General features: G+C 33.5%; 3 protein-coding genes across 3 annotated transcripts in view; 1 reads left to right on the top strand and 2 right to left on the bottom strand.

Moving 5' to 3' along the window:
* LOC100178852 (alpha-(1,3)-fucosyltransferase 11) overlaps nt 1–3,847 on the top strand; it is a 4,499-nt gene extending 652 nt beyond the window's left edge. The window contains exons 3-10 of the mRNA XM_002121095.5: nt 291–463; nt 569–753; nt 1,003–1,205; nt 1,485–1,640; nt 1,993–2,204; nt 2,432–2,562; nt 2,972–3,151; nt 3,593–3,847. Coding sequence (XP_002121131.3) covers nt 291–463; nt 569–753; nt 1,003–1,205; nt 1,485–1,640; nt 1,993–2,204; nt 2,432–2,562; nt 2,972–3,131 — 1,220 coding nt within the window. The 3' untranslated portion in view covers nt 3,132–3,151; nt 3,593–3,847. The remainder of the gene's footprint in view (nt 1–290; nt 464–568; nt 754–1,002; nt 1,206–1,484; nt 1,641–1,992; nt 2,205–2,431; nt 2,563–2,971; nt 3,152–3,592) is intronic.
* LOC100181212 (low-density lipoprotein receptor-related protein 2) lies at nt 3,595–23,549 on the bottom strand. The gene is made up of 28 exons (XM_018812874.2): nt 21,755–23,549; nt 21,434–21,558; nt 18,504–18,650; nt 14,626–14,782; nt 14,405–14,557; nt 13,894–14,000; nt 13,661–13,821; nt 12,975–13,090; nt 12,795–12,887; nt 12,498–12,645; nt 12,300–12,423; nt 11,957–12,110; nt 11,463–11,580; nt 11,060–11,214; nt 10,733–10,896; nt 10,518–10,663; nt 10,260–10,382; nt 9,203–9,343; nt 8,507–8,726; nt 6,751–6,968; nt 6,350–6,453; nt 6,164–6,280; nt 5,568–5,732; nt 5,317–5,513; nt 4,754–4,962; nt 4,324–4,476; nt 4,063–4,250; nt 3,595–3,814 (listed from the first exon to the last, which is right to left on the bottom strand). The coding sequence occupies exons 2-28, from the start codon at nt 21,528–21,530 to the stop codon at nt 3,595–3,597; spliced, it is 4,095 nt and encodes a 1,364-aa protein (XP_018668419.1). The 5' UTR covers nt 21,531–21,558; nt 21,755–23,549.
* Nucleotides 14,948–17,815, bottom strand: LOC100177278 (delta-1-pyrroline-5-carboxylate synthase-like). The gene has a single exon (XM_002124758.5). It carries the CDS (start codon nt 17,752–17,754, stop codon nt 15,388–15,390), a length of 2,367 nt encoding a protein of 788 aa, XP_002124794.1. The 5' UTR covers nt 17,755–17,815; the 3' UTR covers nt 14,948–15,387.
* Nucleotides 23,550–25,250: the final 1,701 nt, after the last annotated feature.

Here is a 25,250-nt window from a genome sequence, read left to right on the forward strand (position 1 = left end):
GTTATCACTTGGATTTAACACCTCGTGCCAGCTTACGAGTTACCAAGTATGTTACTTTGTGGGTGATTACTTCTTATGTGGATTTTTTTATTTTTTTTATGTGTGGCTGATAATTTAAACAACCCATTAGTGACAACTGGGCTGGAGCAATTGCCGTTAAGTGTCTTGCCCAAGGACACATACACCTACAATGATAGCAACGACAAGCCTTAAACCCATTACCTCTGGGTTCGAGGCAGGGGCCTTAACCAACTGTGCTATGGCTGTAATTATATTTTATCTTCTTACAGAAAGAGACGATGGTTTAGTTGAAGTAAATTGTCCTAACTTGGGATACAAATGCATGGCAACTTACAACAAAAATATTTTGGAACAAAAATCTACTGAACTACTCACCATCATGCAATACGGGACAGACTTCAGAGCTTATGAAGCTCCCTTGCCCAGAAAACCAAATCATTTGGTAAAAATATGTGATTTAGATGAATTCTACTTTGGAAGCAGTTTAACAGTTTTAAATTTTTGTATTTACAATACAGTTGCTAACATGTAATACAATTTTTCACAGTGGGCGTTACTTCATGAGGAATCTCCTCAAAATAACTACTTATTATGCAACAAAGAATCACTTGAATTATTTAATTTCTCTGCAACGTTCAAGCGGAATTCAGATTTTCCATTGACCACACAGCATTTCGTCAGTTCTGAACATTTGACTTCAAGAAAACCAATTTCTGTTATGGAAAAAAACAAGTAAAATTCTTCTGAAATGTTTGTTTACCCTTTTAGTTCATTTTATTTTTTAAATTTATACCGTCTCCGAATAACTTCTTTTAAAACTTTGAGAATTCAAAAATTGACCAAAGATTGTAATTGCTATATATGTTGTCTAATAATACTGTGCTCACACCTCAGTATAAAGTAGGTGGTTACCTGCAATACTTAATTATACAACATTAACATTACTGTATTGTGTAAATTACTACTTAGCTTTATTTTTAGACTAAGGAAACAAGGCTTAGCTCCCATTGTTTATCTTCAATCTCATTGTGATGTTCCATCCGATCGAGATAGATATGTTTATCACTTGATGGGAAACATCAGCATTGATTCTTATGGTGCGTGCCTCAACAATAAAGATTTTCCAAATGCTGATTTAGTTGATACATCGCAGATGAATAGTGAGAAGCTGCTTGATATGTTAGGTTTGTATTTAGTGATTTTTGATTGATTTACACATAGTATATAAATGTTGCTGTAATATTTCTGTGAAATAAAACCACCAATTATTAATCATAGAAATGTTGTGAAAGTATCTATCATAAATTTTATGATTTTAAAAATCAAATAATAGAAAGTATTGAACACTTGATTTATAAGAAGCTACGAATAAAAATGCATGATATCTATAAAAAGTGTAGTAATTGGACCCAACATACAAAATAAAGGTGAAATATTGGCTTTACACAAACTCCTATATTTAGCAAAGTACAAGTTCCACATTGCATTTGAAAATGCTATTTGTGATGATTACATAACAGAGAAGTTGACGCGTCCTTTACATGTTGGATCAATCCCAATATACAGAGGATCCCCCTCTGTTAGAGACTGGGCACCAGACCATAATTCAATTATAATTGGTAAATATGTGTTTTATATTGTTTGCTATTGTAAAGCAGGGTACTGTTACTCAAAATGTCTTTGTAATAATTATCCTTAAGAAAAAATTACATTTATACCTTTGTTTCTTAAACTTTTATTAGTGCTTACTTTTAGAGTAACTTAACAGTCATTACCTTTTTTATTTGAATAAAACAATCTAGGTTTATTTAAATGATTAAAGTATTTTATTTTATTCACTAGTCTACAACATTATTTAATAGAAACACGCCTATGAGTCCTCAGGGTATCAAAGGAGAAATGGTTGTTTGTACTTGCATCGTTTATGCATTCTATACTATTAAAATTATCATGTGTTTAAATATATTTTAGCTGATGAATTTGAATCACCTGAACGATTGGCAGAATACATTCATTATCTTGATCAAAATGATGAAGCTTACTTAAAATACTTGGCTTACAAAGATCAACCGGAACTTCCAAATAAATGGTTATCGGAAACTCTTAATAATCGAAAGTGGGATTTAAATGGAGAAGATACAAACAACTTCGTTGGTGGATATGAATGTTATGTTTGTGGAGAGGTAAAATTCATTCGAGGCGTTTTGTCAGATAAAAAATAGGAGGAAAATTGTCGGAATAAATAAATAGAAAAATATCTTTAAAGTTTGCTTTAAGTTTTTTTGGTGTAGTACAAACCTTACCTTGATATTTTTTGACTCTGGACGTTCTTTTGATATATGTAAATTCAAATATATTATTATTGGTTTTTGTCATAATACAAATAAATATAGTTTTTCTTAAATTACAGATGCATAAGATGGAGGCAAAATTGAGAAAAGGAATAAAAATCTCACCGCGTGTTGTACCACATAATCATTTAGATTGTTCACCACCCCAACCATCTATTGGAGATATATCTGATATTCCACCAAATGATCAGTATGTAATGGTGTTTATGTTATAGACCAGTGTTACCCTATCTTTTTTATTGCCCCACCCACCCTGGACAACGAGCGGTGTATCAAACACCCCCAGCAAAAAAAGTAAAACTAAGTTATTTATCATTCATCACTTAAAGTCCTACTTTAATTAAAGAAATGAGGGTAGTGAGTGGTGCAATGCCGTCAACCTCTTGCAGCGGCGGACAAAGCATTCCCCCCCACTACAACATATGCAAAGAAGGCATGCAAATTTTTTCAGTCAAACATCATCATTTCCCGTTTTACGCTTTATAGGCACATCGGGGTACAGCTGCCCTGAGTTACTCTCACCTGTCCAGCTTAGCTAGTGACCCCAAATTGCCCAGTTTAAGCTTTTATTTGGTAATTCACTGTATTTACCTTTACAGCTTACATAATTGGATCAGTGATTATTGGCAGAATCTTGATCAAGCAGTTGCATTGCGTGATATGGTGTTGGAGGGTGTGAGTGACTCAGAATCATTGTGGTCATATATTGAACGTAGATATCATGCTGGGGAGGGAGCCATGCAACACAACGAGTTATGAGAATTGGGTTGTGAAAAGAGGTATTTCTTAGTTTTATAAATCTTTATCCAAATTAGTGATTAATTTTGTTCTCTTTCTAAAATGAAAGTTTTTGTCACAAATAAGTCCAGTGACTGGCTTTATTTATGTCAATGTATTCAAGAATTTTAAGTATCCACGGTTTATTTTTTACATCTTAGTTTATTACAAGATTATGCAAATCTTAAAGGAACAATAATTTAATTTAACCAATTTTGCAACTTGTGGAGATTGATCTTGTGCAAATTCAAAAAATGTTATACATGGCAACATAGACAATTTAGATGAACATAAAAACAGAAGCAACAATTTAAACGATTTTGTGCTTGGTGTTTAACATAGGTTAATGTAGCGGTTTAATGATTTAAACAATGATTAAATGAAAGTTGATACAGTCTCACTTGTTCATGTAAATGTGACAGCTATTTAATGAAACTTTGCAGAGTTAAACTTTGGTGGTCGAGGTCGGACACACGGGGTCAGTGCAACACGTTCCACCCATCAGTAAAGCGCCCTCTGGTGATTGAATGCAATCATTTGATGTCAAAGTGATCGCCAATGAGCCGTGACTTTGATTGCTTCGTTGTCGCTGACGTGTCATGTTGGCTGCTCGACTGACACGAACACGTTTACGAACAAAAATATCCAATGGTTTTATGCATGATCTGAAATTACAAATAAACCAAAGTTTCATATAATATGTTGCAAATTTGTATAATTTTATTGGCATTAGTTAAAATTGAGACATTAACCAAAAGATTTACCATAGATGCACGCAGCGATAGTTTGATGTGTAACTTGTGCTGATAATAAATAATTAAACGTCTGTGGAACACCACACAACGAGATATTTTTAATTTACCAAGATAAAAATATGAATACTTACCTTTACTACAACATATTTAAAGCTTACCCATAAAGTACACTGAGTACATTTGAATATAAGATTGGATTGAGAGCACTATTGATTGGTAACAGTATAATAGCAGCAAATGCATATGCTACATCTGGCATATCAACTCCTAGCAAATTTAGAAATGCCATGACACATACCGGTCCCCAACATGCAAAGTCCGTTACAACCAAACGTGTTATACGTGCCTGAAATAAACTGAGCTAAGCATATTTATTAAAACAAAAAATTATTTCAAACCCAACCTGGGAAGCAACTAACCTGCATTATTCGATTCTCATCGTCATTTCTGTTCATAGCAGCTGATCTTCTGGCATCGTGATAAATTACTAGATAAGATATGAGAATATACAGAAAAGCAATAAGATCAAATGTCATGATTATAGCTGAATATGCCCATGCAGAATCATTTACCTGTAGTATATTAATTTGAAGTTTATATTGTTAATAATTTTTAAGTATAATACATTACAGCAGGGGTTCCTAAACATTTTTTTAAAGTTTAAAATATTAAAAATAAACCTTTATAATTTTATTTGCAACTAATTCATATATTGTGTGCACATCATACTAAAACACAGTTGCATAAAGATAAACCAATCACAGGCGACTAAATTGACAGGCAATTATTTTTTTTATATTTTTCTTTCCACAATAATTATATAAACAATAAAATTACAAACCAACTTACTGTTACAAACAACTGAGGCAAACAGACAGAGTGAACATTATAGAATCCAAAATATCCTTTTACTTCAAAACTTGGCCAAAAAGTTGGATAAAACTCATGAATGATGTCAAGAATTGAAGTCCATGATAAATCATTTGTTTGAACACCAGCAGAATACCTCCTTAACACAACTGACCATTCCTTTCGTGATATAATGTCGGTACCAAAATCTAATAATAATTTTATGATTGAAAGTTTCTTCTGTATTTGTTTTAAAGAATTCATTTATTTTATTAATATTATTAAAATATTAAAAACAAATCTATGCTCTAGGTACCTTAACTCTAAGAGTATAGAAACACTATAGAAACATATAATATAGATATATATATATACTACATACATACACACATGCACCACTGTGCTGAATTAAATCTTCCCAAATTTGTAGATTTTTGGTAATCCCTTTTGCTATTTTAAGTACCAAACTACCAAATATTGTAAAAAATTCTTAAATCATGGCACTGTGGGAACAGGCTGTGCATAAGGTAGAAGGAAACATTTAACAAAACAAATAATGCAACCTTCATGTGATAAGGCCTTTAAGGTTGCAGCAAACATCTGCATTGTTTGTTTGTCTGGTGTGTCAGTCTGAAAGAAGTCCACACTTGGTACAATCCATGCTGAAGATGTAAAATAATCATCCAAAGACTTCATATGAGGTAAGATGGCCAGAATGAGTGAAATTCCCCAAGCCATGCTCACTATAAAAATTGTGTATCTAAATAAACCATGATTAGTACTTCTCATAAAGAAAACAAGATAAGAACTTTACTTGACATGCATATAATCTGCTCTGAATGGTCTCAGCACTGCCACCATGCGGTAAGTTGTAAGAATAACCAGAAACATCACAGAAGATTGAACCGATGTCATCGCCAGTGTTCCTAATGATGAACAAGCAGTGCTACTTCTCCATTCTCGATCCACATAACAATATCTTTAGTGGGAAGAAAAAACAGTTTAAAGTACTTTTAATTAATAAAGTAATTAAATGGGCAATTCACACATTGGCATTAGATTTTACAATAGCAATTGCTGTGTAACCATTAAATATGCTGAATACAAAGCTAGATATTCCTGATAGTAAGTGTCTTTGGGTAAGAATGGCATTTGCTAAAAACGAGTGGTCAGTAATAGGTTGGTTGAAATATTGAGCCATACATAAAATGAAAAACAATCATCCATAAAGCTACATGGGCTTAAAGTGTATGAAACAGAGTGTTACATTATCATTAAACTTTCCCCACCATGCAGGGACAAATAAGTATCATTCGAATTTTTAACCGCTTTAAGCCACAATCTCAAAGAAACAAGATATTGTAAGAATGCTTAATAGATTAACATACAACTATACCAAGTCTTTCAAACCTGCCGTTAGTTTTCGCGTTTTGTATTGCAAGCAAGATTAAATAAATTCCCATCATAAAATCTGCTACAGCCAAGTTAAGAACAAGCAGATGGTTACTTTTCATCATTGGAGACAACCTGGTTAGGAAGAAAAGTGTTTAATTAAAAAAATGTTGTCTAAAATGTATATACCACATTACTACATACCTTCTTGACTTCCACAACGTGCATAATGTGAGGGTTATTACAATAAGGTTACCTCCGATTGCAAGCACAGACATCATCCATATTAGAATGCTGAGCACAGATGCCTAAGTCACATTTTATTATTTGGATTTTCTATTACTTGCACCTGAACTATGGTTTTGCATTGATATAATATCTAAACCAATTTTTTTATTTTTTGTAAAAGTTACATATTTACGATAATATATAAGAAAACCCTGAAAGAGTTAACCTGAATCGGAAGTCAAACATTAGAATGAAAAACGACATAAAAGCTTTTAAATAAATAAAATATATATATATATACATTGCCTAAAATAATTTGCACTTCTAAAAATTTAATCAAAATGTTGTAACTATTTTTATGAAATAAATCAACATACCTCGATTAGTCGGAATCGGGATGAAAAGTTGTTATCATTAAACCAATTGGTAGGACATTCATCACTGCCATCATAACAATCTTTTTTTCCATCCAATACAAGCCGATGCGGAACAAACATAGGATCGTGTAATGATGTAATGGAAGAAAATGCTGCTCCCTCCTTTGGTGCCCGAGTTTCACAATAGAATCTTGCTAAATCCTGGTTTCCACATTTGTCTGTAATTAAAATAAACCCTTTAATTTATAATCTTTTAGCTTTGTTAAAGATTAAAATGTTACAGATTAGTTACAATTTACAGGAACAAACGTATAATGACGAATAGCTTATTGCAAACGTAAAACCACTGTGAAAAAATAGTCTTATTTTCACATAGTTCCCCCCCTATGAGGTCATAGTCACTGCCATTTTGTATCTCAATTATTTTTTTATTGAGAAAAGTTTGGTTTATTGCATAACAAGAAAGTCATAAACTTCTTGGTGTATTTAAACAAAAAAAACAAAATTAACTAATAAAAATACAAAACATTACATTAACATATGTTGTTTTTTAAACAGCAGTATTGCTGGCAAATTTGATGTTATTTAACATTCTGACTGACTACCTGACATGCATACTCTTAAACGGAACTTGAGATAGTTTAAGTAACATTACGAAACACGAATTGAGATAAGTTAATTTCAGTTTGAAAACACTTAGTAGGCAACCTTATACAATAAAATTGCCAAATATTAGTTTTCAACAGTTTTTTTACTTGGTTTTCCGAGATGAGTTGTGAATAATGCCAAATCAAGATTTTATTGTTTTAAAAAATATAAACAATTAATTCAAAATATATACAATTAATAACACAATGTACCAGTATTAAGCATACAAACTATTCTGTAAACCAAGCTGGTTGCTACCACTATTAATTACCAAGGTAGGGTAACCTGTTAAACCATACTTTTCAGTGAAAACTAATCAAAATGGTAAAATATTAGACATAAATTCCCAAATTACCAATCATTTCTATATGCATTAAAAAAAATAACGAGAAGCATGCATTTGCATAGCCGATTCACGAACAAAAAGAATGGCCAACAAAATGGCCAACACAATCAACTACTTTGCAGACTTAACTACATAAAATCTGGAAGCCTAAATTCATCAAGTTGAAAGAATTATATAAAGTGATGAATTCCTTTTTTCTTTACGCTGAGCAAAGGTAGTAAGCGCACCTGTCTCTAACCCAGAGTTTCCGTGTTTTAGCTGCTGCTACCATTAAGTTAATTACTCCAACCGTGTTCCTCATGGGTTTACTAAATTGTCAGCCATACACTACAAAAACTTAAATAAGTTCTACAAAATAGTAAGGCATATGAAACAGAACATCTGTGTTTTAACAATTATTACTGTCCGGCCACACAAGAATAAATAAGTTACATAAATAAACACACATTCACCAGCTGATGTTTATGCTACTATATTGGTTCATACTTTCTTACAAAATCTTTATATAGAGCTGCACTCTTTTTGTATGTTTTATTGTTTTTAGTATATCAACCACTGACTAAAACAAGCTAACAAATTATCTATTAAAATTTTAGAAATATAGAGGAAAAGCTTTGTGCTAAAAATTAAGCACAGCTTAAATATTATTTCAAACCCATATTTTACAGTATACTTTTATTGTGATAACAGAATCACCAAAACAAACCCAAACAATCAACTGTTTAAATATCTGTTGGATGAAAAAGAAACATCCAACATTACCTTCAGATTCATCTTCTTCCTCCACACAGTCTATTCTATCATCACATATTTGACTAATGTGTATTGACACTTTTTCAAGTTGTCGGGGACGACTTTTTTCACATAGAGCCCTTGTGGGACAGAATTGTTCATCAGCAGAGAAATCGGTCCATGTGCGAACACGGGTGTTTTTACCAGTTGGAGAAAAGTTGGGTTTGCAACGCTCAACACCATTACAGATCTAAAATAGATTTATACATCACCTTATAAATTTATACCAAAGATATCACAAAAAACACAGGGTGTCGGGTGTCTAAATATTGAGTACATGAAAAACTTTTAAAATTCTTGTTTAATAACCAAATGACCTCAAATTTGAATCTACAGAGAACAGATTAAGACATCATATTTAATGTTATTAAGCAATATGTTAACAAGAAACATTTAAAAATGGTTTGTAAAATAATGTCAAATTTTGGACACTGGTCAGTTTTTATAAAATATAGTGTTTAAGATTTAAATTGAAAAAAATATGGTTTTAAGGATGTGGCCAAATAACAACTTTACAAAAAAAATCAGTAAACCATGGACGTTTCAGTAAGTCAAAACCTAAATGTTTCAAAAAGAAGTTTCAATTACTTGATGAAGTTGGTGCATACTATCACAAAGCAAACCAAAGCATTACATTTGATGCTTCATTTTCTAAAGACAATTTACCTCATCCGGTGAAAGCAGATTCTTCTGGTCTCCAGGGCAATGCCGGTATCCAAACTCATTAATGGGAAGACTCCAGCATATCTCAGGTGTATTGCTACCGCATCTGAAGTGGGAAGTGTGATTTTCATTGACGTATTCAATCTAAAAAATAATTACAGTATTTAATAGAACACGTACAAGAAAGAACACATGGCGTGTGTAAGAAATGCCAAAAATGGACGAGCTTTTATGTGAAGCCATGACCTGTATGGGTATGACACAGTGAGAGAGGAATGCAAAACGTAAACGTCAGACGTGATGGCATATCTTTTTTCAGCTTCCACTTCAGTAGCTGGACTAAGTGGATTAAAGTCTGTCATCCTCAGTTTTAACATCCTAATTGAATTACTCCACCACATGTGCTGGATGATTTACTAATCATGAATTCAATATATTATACGACTGGAAATAAGCATTTTAAAATTATGTTGTAATATGGTATGTAATATAATGGAAACTGTTTTTTTTTATAATCAGAGCTATTGTAAAAAATTCCATCAATTGGTTTAGTTAATAATATAGACAACTCCTGGCCTAGAGAGTGACTTCATCTGTGTGGGTTTATTGCATTTTTCATTAAGAAAAAACAACACTTTGGTACAGTGGTTTGCTCAACTTCCTCTAAACTTTCATTTCAAAGCTTTTCTCGGGCATATGTGTCATTAGGTATGGCACATAACACCAATTGCTCTAAATCAGTGAGAACAGCAATTGCTCTAAATCTTAAACTGGGGGAACGTGTAACACTCAGAAGGGGGGCGCGAAAAACTATAAAATAAAGTGTTAATACAGTGGTGTTCAAAAGGCTAAAACACGTGTGGTAACTCTAAATTAATGGTCACTTATCGGTCCTCTAAATTGTGAGCCAGAAAAAACAATTCCTGACAAATCACAATGTTACATATGTAGTAACTTGTTCACGGTGACAAGATATATGAAAAAGAACAGCAGTGTAGGTAAAAGTGTTGTTTTTCTACCAAGCCAGGATAATGCAAGTTAAACTCGTTCAATCAATTACCTCCTGAATCATTGTGCATTCATCAGAGAAGTCCAAACACTCTGGTGAGCCATCACATTCAACACCCGTCTTGTACAAGTTTCCAGACAGACAAGTGAAGTTTTTCTCACTGGTAAGTGAATGCTACAGCCGAAGAAAAAATGTAAAATTTTCACTAAACATGTCAGAATTGTTGAAATTTGAAATATTGCCAATAAGTTAGAGAAACTACATAGTGATAAATACAAGTATATAACTTTTATGCTAGTAATTACCAACCTGTTGTTGACTGAGGCAAGCTATCTCGTCTAGCTTATCTTCACAATCATTCACACCATCACAAACTTGTGATAGCATAACACAAGTTTTACCACCATCACATGACAAACGACTATAACCACACGCATCACAATTTGCTTTTGTACCTGGATACATAATTTAGTTGTTTTGTTTTCCATAAGTGCAACACACACAAAAAGTTACAATTTACTCACCAGTATCAAGGCAAACATTACTGCATAACAAAGCAGAATTCATTGCAATATTTTTGCTATTTGATTCTTTTCGTTCACAGATGCATTCATCTGATAAATCGGGACAATCAACAATTCCATCACATACTTGTCGATGTGATATATACAACGGATCGTTCAAACACCTTAAAGAATAAAACTTTACCCGTAACTACTTAAAATTTTAATTAATAAGGAAATATATAATAAAAATTGATTTCAATATATATAAAAAATTAAAAAAACTGCCTGTTTAAAATAAGTCATATCACAACTGAGTTATTATTATGATAATAAAATATTACAAACTTGAAGCATAAAGTTGTATTTCCAGCAAAACAAACATCAGATTGATCTAAACAATCAATAGTTTCATCATGGAGCATCTTTTGAGGAAGAATACACATAGTTGTTTCATCATTCCCCATCCTGGATGCTGTGCATTTGAATCCATGTCCGGTCACCTAAATTGGTTGATAATGTTGAAAAACATTCTAATGTACATGATGTTTAACAATAGCATAGCTAATTATATTATATAAACTGTTATAGCTAGGCACAATATAAATAAAGACCATTCTGGTAAACTTATTTGTTTATTCAGACATTTTAATGTACATCGGTTTTCCTTATTAGGTGTTTTAGATTCATGAACTTATGTATTTTCAGAAAATGGGATTTAAAAACAAGATAATAAAAAGAACAAAATTACTCTTTCATCACTTCCATCAAGACAGTCGACTTTTTTATCACAGAAATCAGTCCGCTGTTTGCATGTTCCATCATCACAAAAAAAAGAATGTTTGCATGATGATCCACATTCATCAACTCTAAATATACATCATACATTAAGAAATTTATACTGTATTGTAGTATTTTTTGTTCTTTGTAGTATTATTTGTTCACACTTTGATGTATATTCAATAGACAGGTTTAGAATGAAAGTAAGTTACAAAATCTCATGCAGCTCACAAGTTAAGTTACCAGTTTGATAATAAGTTTTTAACAATAGAACAGACACACACTGTTCAATTTAACTCCACCGAAAAAAGTTTTGGCTTTATTTAAATACTCAACCTGATTTCCAAGTTTGTATCAATTAATCACCAGAACAAAAAAAATTAAGACTGGAACTTATGACAACATGTTGAAGAAGTTTAGAATATACACTGTAGTTGTATGGCTACAGGTAGAAAATTAAATCACCTGTTCCTACAATGATCCAACCCATCACAAACATAAGCACCAGGCAAGACACATTGCATGTCGCACTTGTTGTATAAATTATCGCACATTAAACCACCACTTGGGAGCATGTTTAAAGACATTTCATCAGAACCATCACCACAATCATCAATACCTTAATGTATACGACTTTGTTAATTTGAATATTTAAAAAACACCCGCATAAAAATGTATATTATGTAAAAAGTAAAACACATTTTAAATTCATTAATAATTCGTAAAAACGTGAATAAAATTTATGTCACATACTTTTATATTTTTAACAAAATTTGAATGTCAACAATAACTAAACAAAAATATTTACCATCGCAAAATCTTGAAAATGCAATGCATTTTTTGGTATGCAAACATGTGAAGGTTCTGTTACAGCCGCCCTTCACATTGCATTCATCTGAGGAATCCAGACACTCATCGTAGAAGTCACAAGTCTACATAATATTAATATTCAACATATGTAAGTAATTACATTTGACAAGTAGTTAATGTTAAAAGAACAACATACATGAATCCAATAGTATACTCGTTTGTTGGTGCACTCAAACAATTTCTGCTTGGAACATCCAAACTCATCACTGTGGTCGGCACAGTGCCGTTCGCCATCACACACCATCGATTTTGGTAAAAGACATTTCATATCCATATGAAGCAAACTGAAATATAAAACCAAGAAAACTGTTCTATACCTAATAATAACTAAAAATGTCGCATTTGTTGACTTTAGCTAATAAAGTCCTACAAATCAACAAAACGTAGTTCATTATGTTTAAATACAGTGTTTAAAAAGTTCGATACAACATACATGTTTTGACAAAAGACATCACTTTTGTTGAAATCATTGACATCTTTTATTTCATCACTTCCATCTGGACAGTCCACCACACCATCACAAAATCTGAACAGAACAAAAATAAAATACACAGTATGAAATGTTAAGCTGTACATGTGCGGGACCTAAAGATTGTATTGTAACAAAACTTACTTTTCCATTGCAAGGCATGTCCCATCTTCACATGTAAATACTCTATTATTATCCAAGCATTCATCGCTTGAATCTCCACAATTATCAACACCATCAGCACGATACGGCGGTGCATTCTACAATTGAATGTTTTCAGTTAAAAAGTTTACAGAATTCTTATAACTTTTGCTAATGATTGAAACGACTGTCTTTGATCAGGGCAAATATTTAAATATAAGGTTTATATTATCCCAATATATTGTAATGAAAAAAAGAGAAAAGATTAATATATTAAAGCGCAATCATTGTGAGAGGTTAAGAGCACATCTTGCATGTTTCCCAGTTTCGTGCAACCAGAAAACAAGTGTAATGCTATAATTATAAACCCCTGTGTTTTATGGGTAGTGGGCAGTACAAGCTTGCTAATACAGCTTTCCTCACTGTTTCATCTAATCCGTGAACCGCTCGTTTATGTCTATTAAATCAAGTTGTCTATATACCATAGTGCTGTCATATATCATGTATGTTTAAGGGAGTCGGTGTCAACCATGTGCCCTGGTTGAATGAGACCATTCTAATATGAACGGCCCATAATGGCGCTCATGTAATCATAAACTTTGATCGAATCATTCATTCGTTATCCCACAACACCAATATTATTCCTTCTTCCACTTTATTTAGTCTAACACCTATAACAAAACTCCTACCTTGGGAATGCAGATCTGATTGTCGCATGTGAATGAATGCTCCGTGCAATTCTGACATTCATCAATGCGGTCACTGCAATGATCAATGCCATCACAAAGAAATTCAGGTGGCAGATAGCAAATCAAATCAACATGGTTCCACTTATTTTTGCACATCAAGCCTAAAAACATGAAAATTAGTAAACTAATGTGCAGTTAGCCATTTGTACTTTTATTAACACTCCTGAATGTACCCGTTGCGTTTGCAAATGGAGGAACCAAATATTCATCACTGCCATCTTCACAATCCTGTATTCCATCACAAAACTGTCCAGCTGTGAGGCATTTTCCGGATTTGCACCTGGGTTTTAGAAAAAATACATAGGCATGATTAAAAATGTTAATCAATAAGCCCCATGTTTGTACTTTAATTAGCTTAAGTGTTGTTTGTAGCAAACAGATCGAGATCATAAGGTGACAGCATTTTGCTGAAATGTCTTTAAATATTTATGAAGAACAAACTCAGCACATGCTTAAAAACATGAATTTCAAATTATTGATTTTAACACCTTATAAGAGATAAAAATTACCTTTAATAGATCTGCCAAATTATATAACAATAACAAGCATACAAATTGTACTTAAAAGCCATTAACAATTTACAAATACTCTTTAAATTACTCAAAATACAGCAAGTTGTGTTTATTCAATACATCATATGTGTATCTTATTTCAGAACTCGTGACATACTTAAGTATGGCTTACCGAAATATGCTCATTGAACAAGGATCATTTTCATCTTCTCCAGTGTATGTGCAAGTTGAACCATATTTGCAAGATTCAAGTTTGTTTTCACAACCCGGGCATTCCAACACTTGATTGTTGATGCAGCGTTGGAAATCACAGTGTTTCACATATCTTGATTTTGGCAAATGTTAATTTTCCCTATTTTAAACCACCACATTTTGTTTTATTTATATATATACCTGTTTTTACTGCCACATAAACTATTGCTCTCATCTGCATTACCCACACAATGCTCAATACTGTCACACAGATAAGGTTTTGGAAGAATGCATGTTTTATTAGAATGGTTCAATGCATTATTACAACTCACTCCAGTTGATTCAGTAATATTGCCACCTGGACACAACAATGTAGTATGTATAAAACTAATGACCAATGAAATAAAGAAATAAAAAATCGAATCTAACAGTTTTTATATCATCCAATAATGATATCGGCTATCTGTTTCTCGTGAAGACCTAATTGGTATTTGCATTTTAAATAATTTACAACCTGAAAACATAAATCAGTAAAACTGCTTTGTACTTTATTTAGATTCTTAAAATGCACAAAACTATATAAAGTGTATTTACTATTTATTGCTTCAATGAGACACCAACGATGTAAGCGAATCAGACACGAACGATGTGAGACACCAACAACTTTTACTTCACTTAGAAGTTTAAACAAAAAAAGTAAAATAGTTAATCTAATTCAGGATTGGATATTAGAAACTAAACATAATGTGATTTACGTTACAAGTCCATATTGACAGTACTATAAATTCTAAAGTGTGATCCATGTTAAGTGAACCAAACAAACGTATTGCACCATGAAGATACTAGGAATGTGAAACAACTATAAGTATATATTGGTGCAAGCTGTGCCAGGAATAAAAACTAAAAATGGCCTAGTGTATTTCACTTAATAGTGATAACAATATTGGGGTCTAAATCTTGCACTTATACTTGTAAATCATGATGTAGAAATGTTCTAGTTCCATCTACACCAAAGTCACGTACAGCATGACCATTTCCCCGTAAAATCCATTTGTAGGTGAGCAACCCTTCTGCACCCACGGGACCTCGAGCATGAATTCGAGTTGTGCTTACTCCAACCTCAGCTCCCAGTCCCATACGCTGTCCATCAGCAAACCGAGTGCTTAAATTATGAAAGACACAAGCACTGTCCACATTTGAGAGAAAATATTCAGCAGTATCAACATTATTTGTAATTATAGCATCTGTATGAGAACTACCAAACTTTTTAATATGAGCCACTGCTTCATCTACGCTATCAACAATCTCAATACAACATTCAAGTCCAGAATATTCATGTCGAAGAGAGCTAGCAATGGAAGGAGAAAATAGCAACCTTGATGCAATTTTTGGACCAAGATGCACTTTAACATTTTCAGCTTGTAGAACATCATTAATTTGTTTGAATACAGAAGTGTGCAATAGATCTTTATGAATTAAAAGAGTTTCAACGGCATTGCATGCCGCTGGATAATTACACTTAGCATCTATGATAACTCGACATGCCATATCAACAGATACTTCTTCATCAACGTAAATATGACAAATTCCTTCGCTGTGTCCAAGTACAGGAACAGATGTCCCTGCAGCCATTTCTTGGATTCCTCTAACCATATCTGATGAACCACGTGGAATAATTAAATCAATGGAACCTTGTGCTTCCGCAATTAAATCCGACACTTCATCTCTGCTTTCAATAAGTTGTGCAGCTTCTTCGCAGTTGTACAGTGACAAGGCATCTTTGACTATCTTGTGTAAACATCTATTTGTATGAACAGATTCCCTTCCACCTTTTAACAAAATCCCATTACCGGTTGCAATTGCCAATGAGGCAATTTGGGGAAGACAATCTGGGCGTGATTCAAATATTATTAACAAAACACCAATTGGAACACGTACTTGCTCAGCTATTAAATCCTCAGCAATTTTTCGGCGTAATAAAACATTCCCAACCAAACCAGCACTTTTATCTGCAACTTGTCTTACACCATCTGAAAGATCACGTAATCGTCGTGGTGATAATACCAGTCTGTCCATCAGTGGTCCAGACAAATTGCTTGATTTTTTAGCGTTTGCAACATCCACATGATTGGCAGCCATTATTTCTTCCTCTTTTGTTTCAAGCAAATCAGCCATTTTATATAAAATGTTCACACGATCATCTACTTGAAGTTGCTGCAATTTACTTCCATCTGTGCGAGCTCTCTCAGCTTGGTTTGTTGCATTTTCTGAATTTGTTACTTCAGTTGTAAAAAAAGTACCAACATTTTTTCCATTAACAATATCAGTAATTGAAGGACCTTTAGCGTTGCAGCCATTGCAGATTACCACAGAGGTACCATGTTCCAAGGACCATACAGCGGCCTGAACTTTAGAACCCATACCACCAAGCCCAACAGATGATTTTTGACCAAATTCAATTCCTGACAACACGTTTGCAGTTGAATAAACTGAAACAAGCTTGGAATTTTGATTGCTTGGTGGACCAGTATATAAACCATCCACATCTGACATCAAAATCAGCAAGTCTGTGTCAGTGTGCACAGCTAGTCTGGCGGCCAAGCTATCATTGTCTGTGATGGAAATTGCATCATCCACATTGACATCATGATCTGGTAAAGGAATGACAGCATCATTTGTGTTTATTATTGGAACAATTGATAAAGCCAACAAATTATTTAATGTAGCTTGTAAATGCAAACGATGCTCTCTGTCTAAATCTCTTTTTGAAACAAGGACTTGTGCAGTAGTGATGTTATACTGAGCAAACATTGATTCATACAGTGCCATCAAACCACTTTGACCTGCAGCAGCGCAAGAGCGACTATCCACTTTTCTTTGAATTGTATCTACATTCCCATGACTTTGACCTTTTATAGTTTCTCTTACACTGCGACTCATTAACAATTCCTTTTGCAGACGCTGCCGACCAAATGCAACAGCTCCACTTGAAACGATCATGACTTCTTTTCCCTTAGAATGAAGTTCTGCAACTTGTTCAACAATGGAAGCAAGTCGACCCAAAGCAATACCTCCTTGGTCTCCTCTGGTCAAAACAGCACTGCCCAACTTTACAACAATCCTCTCCGCGATATTTAACTTTTCTCTGCTTCGGAGGGGAACTTTTCCCGCAACATATTTGTATTGCATTGAGTTTTCATTTGATGTAGTAGTCAAGCTGGTATCTGTCCTACTTTCACTGTTGTTACTGTAATGAATGTACGCAGTATACCGTGTAACATCAAATGCTCTTCGAACACCCAGTTGTCCACGGCATCGTAGAAACAACATGGTTATACAAACAGAAAAAATGGACCATTAACAATTGCTGTAACGACAAGTAAATTTAATTAGTTTAAGCTTATCTACAGTCCTACAACCTTGGGGGTTATTAATTCCCTGTAAAAAAACAAACCTACAGAAGGTGTTTGTCTTTAACTTCCACTCCCAACCTAAACTAGTTCAGATAGCTTCTAATCCGACAATCTGACACGTTCAAAATAATTGATACGCACCGTCGCGCTGTACAAACACATGCTTTACTATAACTGTGACGTAGACAATATAGTCGTGTAAAATAAATGTCGCAACATGCTTATATCGTTTGATAAATATTTTTTTGTCTGTCTTCACAACGTCTTAAAACATGTAGGCCAATCTGTCTATGAACGTTTGGGAGACTCGAAAGTCAAAACAATTCCAATAAAAGTGCTGTATTTTGTAAGTAACGGATTTTTTCGTCAATATTCGAAAGTTTTATAATTTCCCTAATCTGAGTGGATTGTTCTATTTGTATTTTGAACATTTTGGCATCTTTGCCGTATGGCGTATATGGTTGGGCGACTTAATGGATAGCCTTTAATCTGAGTCCGTATATAAACATGTTTATATACCGACTCGGCCTTAAATAAATTCTAAACTTTTTAGATAGCATTCCTACGATTTAAACTGTGTGAGGCGTAAATATTTCGGTGTTCAACAGATACAAAACTAAAAACTAACAAAGCAGTAAATTTCTGCTAAACAAGAGGGGTGCTTACCAGGTAAAGAAAACTCAATAATTTCGTTTTCATCACTCCCGTCGGGACATTCCTGACGACCATCACAGAACCTTTGCATACTTATGCACTCGCCGGTTCCGCATTCAAACTGCCAGAAATAACATTTCCGTCCAGTGAAGCACGAACCTAAGCCCAGTGAAAATACACATATGCGTAAAAACACTATATATAGTAGGGTAGTAAATATGTGACACATTTTCATTCTATTTTCTCGTTTAATTTGGTAGTATGAAAAGAACGTTTGAAGAATTATAAAACCGTATCCTCACAACCCATAGATCATTGATAATTGCTTAATATACGATCAGGATATTTGTGTTAATGTGCCTAAGTGTCCCATTTTATCCATATTACTATATACATATGGTAGGATGTATTTGACGGACGAAAACAAATGTTTCATTGATATTCGACTGTATCTTCACGCTTGAACTCAGCGCATGATAAAGGCGGTTATTTACTATGTTTTGAAAAATGAATTGAAAATGTATTTGTTAAATTTCGGGCACTTGAAGATAATTTATGAAAAGCCGCTTGTGCGAAATATACTGTAACATCATCATAGTACTCTTTTAGTAAGACACTACTATGGTAGCACTGCCCAATTTGTGGCAACATGGCTTACTTAATGTATTGAGTAAGCCAGGGTGGCAATAATATAAACTTTATTTTAAAAGTTGTTGACAATTTTCTATTATTACAAGTTTATATGCATTTGTAGGATACAATATTTATCAATTGAAGTTCGAACAATACCAATAAAAACTGTTACAGTAGGGCGGGGGAAGATGGGACACCTTTTCATTCTATTTCTCGTCCAATTTGGTAGTAAATGAAGAACATTCAAAGAATTACAAAACCATACTCCCACGACTCCCATGGACCGTTGGTTGCTGTATAAAACACGATCATGATATTTGGATATTACTAGCTAAAGGTGTCCCATCTCCCCCCACCCTACTATATATTTCAAGGCGTAAAAACATTTTGGGTTATTTACGAAAATTTATTTATTAAATAAAATTAACAAGGATTTTTACCAGTTCTCTCTTACCCTGCCTTTTTTGAATTTGTAAAATACACATAATGTGCAAATCGATAAATAACTGCTCTTGTGTTTTAATATATATATTTCTTTAAAGTGGTGTTAATTAATATAAAGGTAGGATGGATGGTATTAATTCGTGGTATCACCCAAACACCCAGCAAGTTATATAAGCCTACTAAAACAGCTTTTTACTTTGAGTTTGAAAATATTAGACAATATGTGCTAAAGGACGCCGTGTAACAATTTCTTGTGTGTTTTGATATATTTATTTAAAGCATTATCAACTAATAATAATGTGACAATACAAATTCATGAAACCAAATGGGACAAGAAAATAGAGTGAAAGGTGTCCCAACTTCCCTCACCCTACTATATAACCAAAACAATTAAAAAAATGAATATAATAGATAAATCATTTGATAAATATTACTATGGTATTTTTAAACTTGGTATAAAATAAATATTTGGTAATATGTAGGCTTATACTTAGTTCTTTATTTAAAATCAATTTAGAGAGCTTGTTTTGCCTTGAATTGATTTTGTGTCTGTGCAATTGAATACGCAAAAGTTGTCAATTTAAAGAAACATTTACCGCGGTAAGAAAGTTGAAGAAATAATATTTAAAACTAAATCGACGTATCATTTCATATCTTTATTAATGTTTCAGTACTTATTAATTAACCATTTTTTCGGCATTGGAATAACGCGACAGACAAAAAAGGACACAATTTTCTACAAATAAAGTTATATGAGTCCCGTAAAAGTCCTGTTCGTCAGTGCGCGGTTAACATATATCCTCATATAACAAAATTTGTTGTTGTACTGCTGAGGAACAATTGATTCTGTCATTTCGGTAATCGAGTTACTTGTCTCCCCTCCACGGAATTGCTATTTAATCCAATATGTGCATCGTTCATAAAGACGAAAAGACAATTTTATAGATCAGCGATTTCGGAAGTGGCAGGTATGGGCCGCACAGAGCTTTAGCTATATACAGATTCAATAACTATTTAGTACTGTGGGGTAAGATGGGGCATCTTCAGCAAATTATAACCAAACATCATGATCGTGTTTTCAACAACTAACAATGGTCTAAGGGAGTCGTAAAAATACGGGTTTTTAATTATTTTAATATTCTATGCTTACTATACCATACGGAACGAGAAAATATATTTGAAAGATGTCTCATCTCCCCCCATCCTACTATTTCTTTTCTCGTGATACAATGAAAATTTTAATGCTTGAGTTTATAGGGTGATCAATAATTTAGCAATGTTTACACTATAAAAAACATCTACAAGGACTACGTTCATATCGATCAAAAAGCGCGTATAGGGCCACTTAATATTATTCAATCGTTTTAAACATTTCCAATAAATATTATGGACTGGACGGCCTGGTAAAGTTTGTGACCTAAGTGATAGGTAACCTAATTAAATTCTTCGACTAACAAGGTTTGGGTTTTTCAACTTGTATGATTTGGTAGGAAATCGGATTTGTCTGTCAATATCCGAAACCGGTGCCTTAAAATGTACAATATAGTCGTTTCTATCGCGATATCGATTGCTTTCCGCGGTAACGTAGCCGATCTTAATTTTGATCAATTTAAAGCTTACTTATTTCTTATCTTTGGTTGTTAGTTTGTTACAAAATCGAATAGAAAAGTAAAAGAAACTGCAGACTCGGTTTGTAACAGGTTAGGCCATTTTACAATCCAAAGATTCAAATAATGAAAACAAATTTATTCAATTATTATTAGGTATTACAAAATAAATTGCCATAAATGGAGATACCGTAACTACACAATGTGCCAACAGGCGTCTATATTTCCAAACAGAGTCATGATAATAAAATTTCTAACCTTCGTTTTGTCCATCGGCGCTGCCCCAGGTCAAAAGTATGATGGTAGTAAACGAATAGATAATAAATTTTGAGGTGTTGGGCCAGCAACACCTCATATTGTTTTGCTTTTTATACTAACCTGTGGTGAATATTGTTTTTTTATCTTATATGTTCAGTGTTATTTATTTTTTATATTTTTAGGCTGACATCATTTGATTAACCAAAAACAGTATTAAATATTTTACCATGTCTTATGAAATTACATTAGTTCATTCAAGATACCTAAACTGAACGTTTGCGCACACAGCGTAGGCCTATAATAGCGTTCTATAAATTGCAGACGGAATGTGTAACTGGGGAACACTTAATTACACGATTTCGCCTCGAGACTTGCAAAGATCGCCAAAACGTCGCAGGAAGAAAGTTTATACGTATACAAGAACCATTTACAAAGTTTTCGACCACCTTTTTTGTGGTTTTGCGGCAATAAATGTATGTAATGTGACGCCATGGAATGTGTTTTGTATTGTGATTTTGCAAACTGATAATATTAGCACAAGTATTCACCAACGATCTATGCTTACTTTAGATAAATACATTGGTATTGAAAACCATCCGTGCGTGTACATATTTTCGTAGCGCTCTGAAAGGTACAGAAATTTTGTCATTTACCATGTCTTAAACGTCATTCATTTAACGTATATATATTCACATTTTCTTGCGGATATATATGTTCTAAATGTAGTAAGCACGGAGGAGCTAAATACTTGAATAGCAAAATCAAAGTTTAGTTTGCGCTGCACTGATACTTATATTGTGATAAAACCAATATTTACAGCCAACAAGGTTGATTATAGATACTGTGCCAAATATTTCTTACCTTTCTATTACCATAATCAATCATACGTATAGTTTTTGCGTTTGAATGAACTATTATTAGTATGGCTTTTAATAATAATTGACGATCAGCAGTTAAAAGAAAAATCAATATGTTATATTTCTGCGACATAAATATGTGGAGGCGGGTATTTGTTTATTAATAGTTTTTCTCGTATCAAAGGTTGACACGTTGTTATCTAAACTATATCTATTGCGACTTATTTAAGGCTTGAATTACGTTCTCTATGGTTAAAATATCCCAAACACAAAGTGCATCGCGTAACCATATAATGCTAATCTGTGACACACTGTAATATTAAGCAGGTGGTGAAATAATAAGCGATAGGTTTCTAAACTATCGCAAATTTTACGAGAATACTGAAAAAGTGGTGTCCGGTTAAAACTATACAACTAGCGAATGTAAATGCATTATAACTTTTCTTGTTATATTTTCTGAACCCAGCCTAACTCTAAAAAATTTTACGCACTAATATAAATGTAACTTGTTTATTATTTTGCCTTTTCTGTTTAGCTGCACTGCGGACTCTATTTCTGTAAAGTAACCTGTTATGGGTTTTTACATCAACTGCTCTGAGAAAATGCGCTGACCGTTTTGGCCTTCAGTCTCTTCAGAACGAAACCGATAAAGAAGTATCTCAACGCTAACGTTGGGCGCCCGCACACGCGTGGTCCCCAGGGTCCCTTTGGTCGCACAATCTTGGCTGAAAGCAGCGACCAAGCGATCCCGCGGGAATCTTGGAGTGGCTTTCTTTGCTGAGAAGTCAATCGGTGATTAGAGAAAGTATAAATACTATAGATGCGTAAATACCATGGCCAGTATACGTATAGTGGAAGGCCTACAACACAGTTGGTTAAAATGGAATGCGTGAATTCACGGGTTGACCGCAAAATAGTGTTATATATGTACTAAAGCTTTCATATAATACCCGCTTACGTGCAAAACAACCTTAAGTAAATAACGTATAGCACGGCATTTGTTTAAAACAAAAAAAAAGAATTTCACACATTTTGAAATGGTTGAGCGATTCTTTTTATAAGTTGTGCAAATATAGCGTTCTCATGTTATCAGTGGTGGAACACCTAGAGAGTACGTCATTGGTTTGTTGGCTATTATATACTGAAAATACTTCGTATCGCGAAGTCAAACAGTCGTGATGAACCAAACGTGATGTTTAGCACAAATCTATTCGGAGGTTTTCGATCTGGAAACATTTAATACAATTAAACATATCTGTAAAATAGTATATGAATGCCATCAGTACGTTGTTTACGATGAATTCGAGCAGAAAATGGTAATATATTATTTATTCCTTACTCGGTTTAGTTTTGATTAAGCAATATATGGGAGGTGTAAATTGTAACTGTCAAATTCTCGAAACCCACATTTATTACCACATGTCGAAAGTGAAAGGTTTGATGCATTTATAATCAGTACATCGACAGATATATTAGTTCATGCGATACCCTCGAGAGGTTTTTAATTTCAGTTACCCTTCCGCCACTTTGCCTTCACTAAGAAGTATTTCGTGATGGAACAAAACATACAAGCAGGTTAATGTTGTTGAGCATTCACGTGTGCAAATAATGATAAATTTATTTAATTCGCATGGACATAACACGTATAAGACAAACGTGAGAAAAATTAAAAGTCAGTCACTGTACTAAAAAATATATAGTAGAGTAGAGTAAGATGTGTCTCCTTTTTATTCTATTTTATCGTTCCGCTTGGTAAGGAAACAAAGATCATTCAAATACTTATAAAAGCCTATCCTCACGACTCCTATTGACCGTTGTTAAATGTTTTATTTAAACATGAACCTTATATTTGGATATTATGTACCAAAGATGTATTACCCCCACATACCATTTTATAGAACACCAATATCTGTATGTATAAAAATGATTGTTCGATTTCCTTGCATTTTACACAGACAGGTAGCTCATTAGCGCCACCGAACGGTCACATATAGTAGGGTTGGGTAAGAAGAAGCTCGGGGTAAGACGGGATTGCTTTTTAAATTTCTTTTTATCAGTACCTATTTGACGATAGACGAAAAAATGTTACAGTAGTATTTCAACAAAGTGCGCGTATAGGGCGGTTACTAGTAAGACATAATCAACATTGTAATATAGAAAGTGCTAAAAACTAACTAATAAAAAACACTTTTTTATTAATTTTGAAGGAAAATCATTCATTATACTAAATTAGAAACAAAATTTATATTTAGAAACGATCAAAATTGAGTGTTTTTTTTTTAATGGGAAATCCCATGCATTGCGCCACGGCCATTTTTTTACTCCAGCGGTCGAAATTGCGGACCTGAAACTCTTTTTTTTTTCAAAAGCTGTTTTGTATTTTAAAACTTGGATGGTGGCTTTAGGTCACATTTGAGCATATCTATCAATACACAAAATTTGATTCTGGGTTGGTATGTCACTTTGGGCCTACAACGATGCCTTTACAAAGTTGGCCAAACGGAGATATAAAGAGGTGCGACGAGACGCCACCTCAATCACAGCCGCCTGTACCATTCTGAGGTCATGTATTTAGTCACACGGCGGAACCTTCGTGAATGGTTTAACACACGGTCAGGATACTTGGATAATATTTGCTAAAGATGTCCCGTCTTTCCCCACCCTACTCTAAAGTTAAGTAAGGTAAGTTGGGACGCGGTGCAATTTTTTTATATCTCCTTGTACAGTTCCCCCGTTTAATGATAGATCAGCATAAATTTTACAATATTACTCAACAGTATTCTCACGCCGTCCAACAAAATGCGCGATAAAGGCGGTTACTGTCGTTAAGTATTTTTTTAACATTGATTTTAACAACACTAAATTCAAATCATAACACATATTTATAAATATAAAAACTATGAATTAGTCTTGTAAAATTAATTAGACGAGTGCATAGACTCGTCTAATTAAAGGGCAAT

This window comes from Ciona intestinalis, chromosome 1, assembly GCF_000224145.3.
Source record: "Ciona intestinalis chromosome 1, KH, whole genome shotgun sequence".
NCBI lineage: Eukaryota > Metazoa > Chordata > Ascidiacea > Phlebobranchia > Cionidae > Ciona > Ciona intestinalis.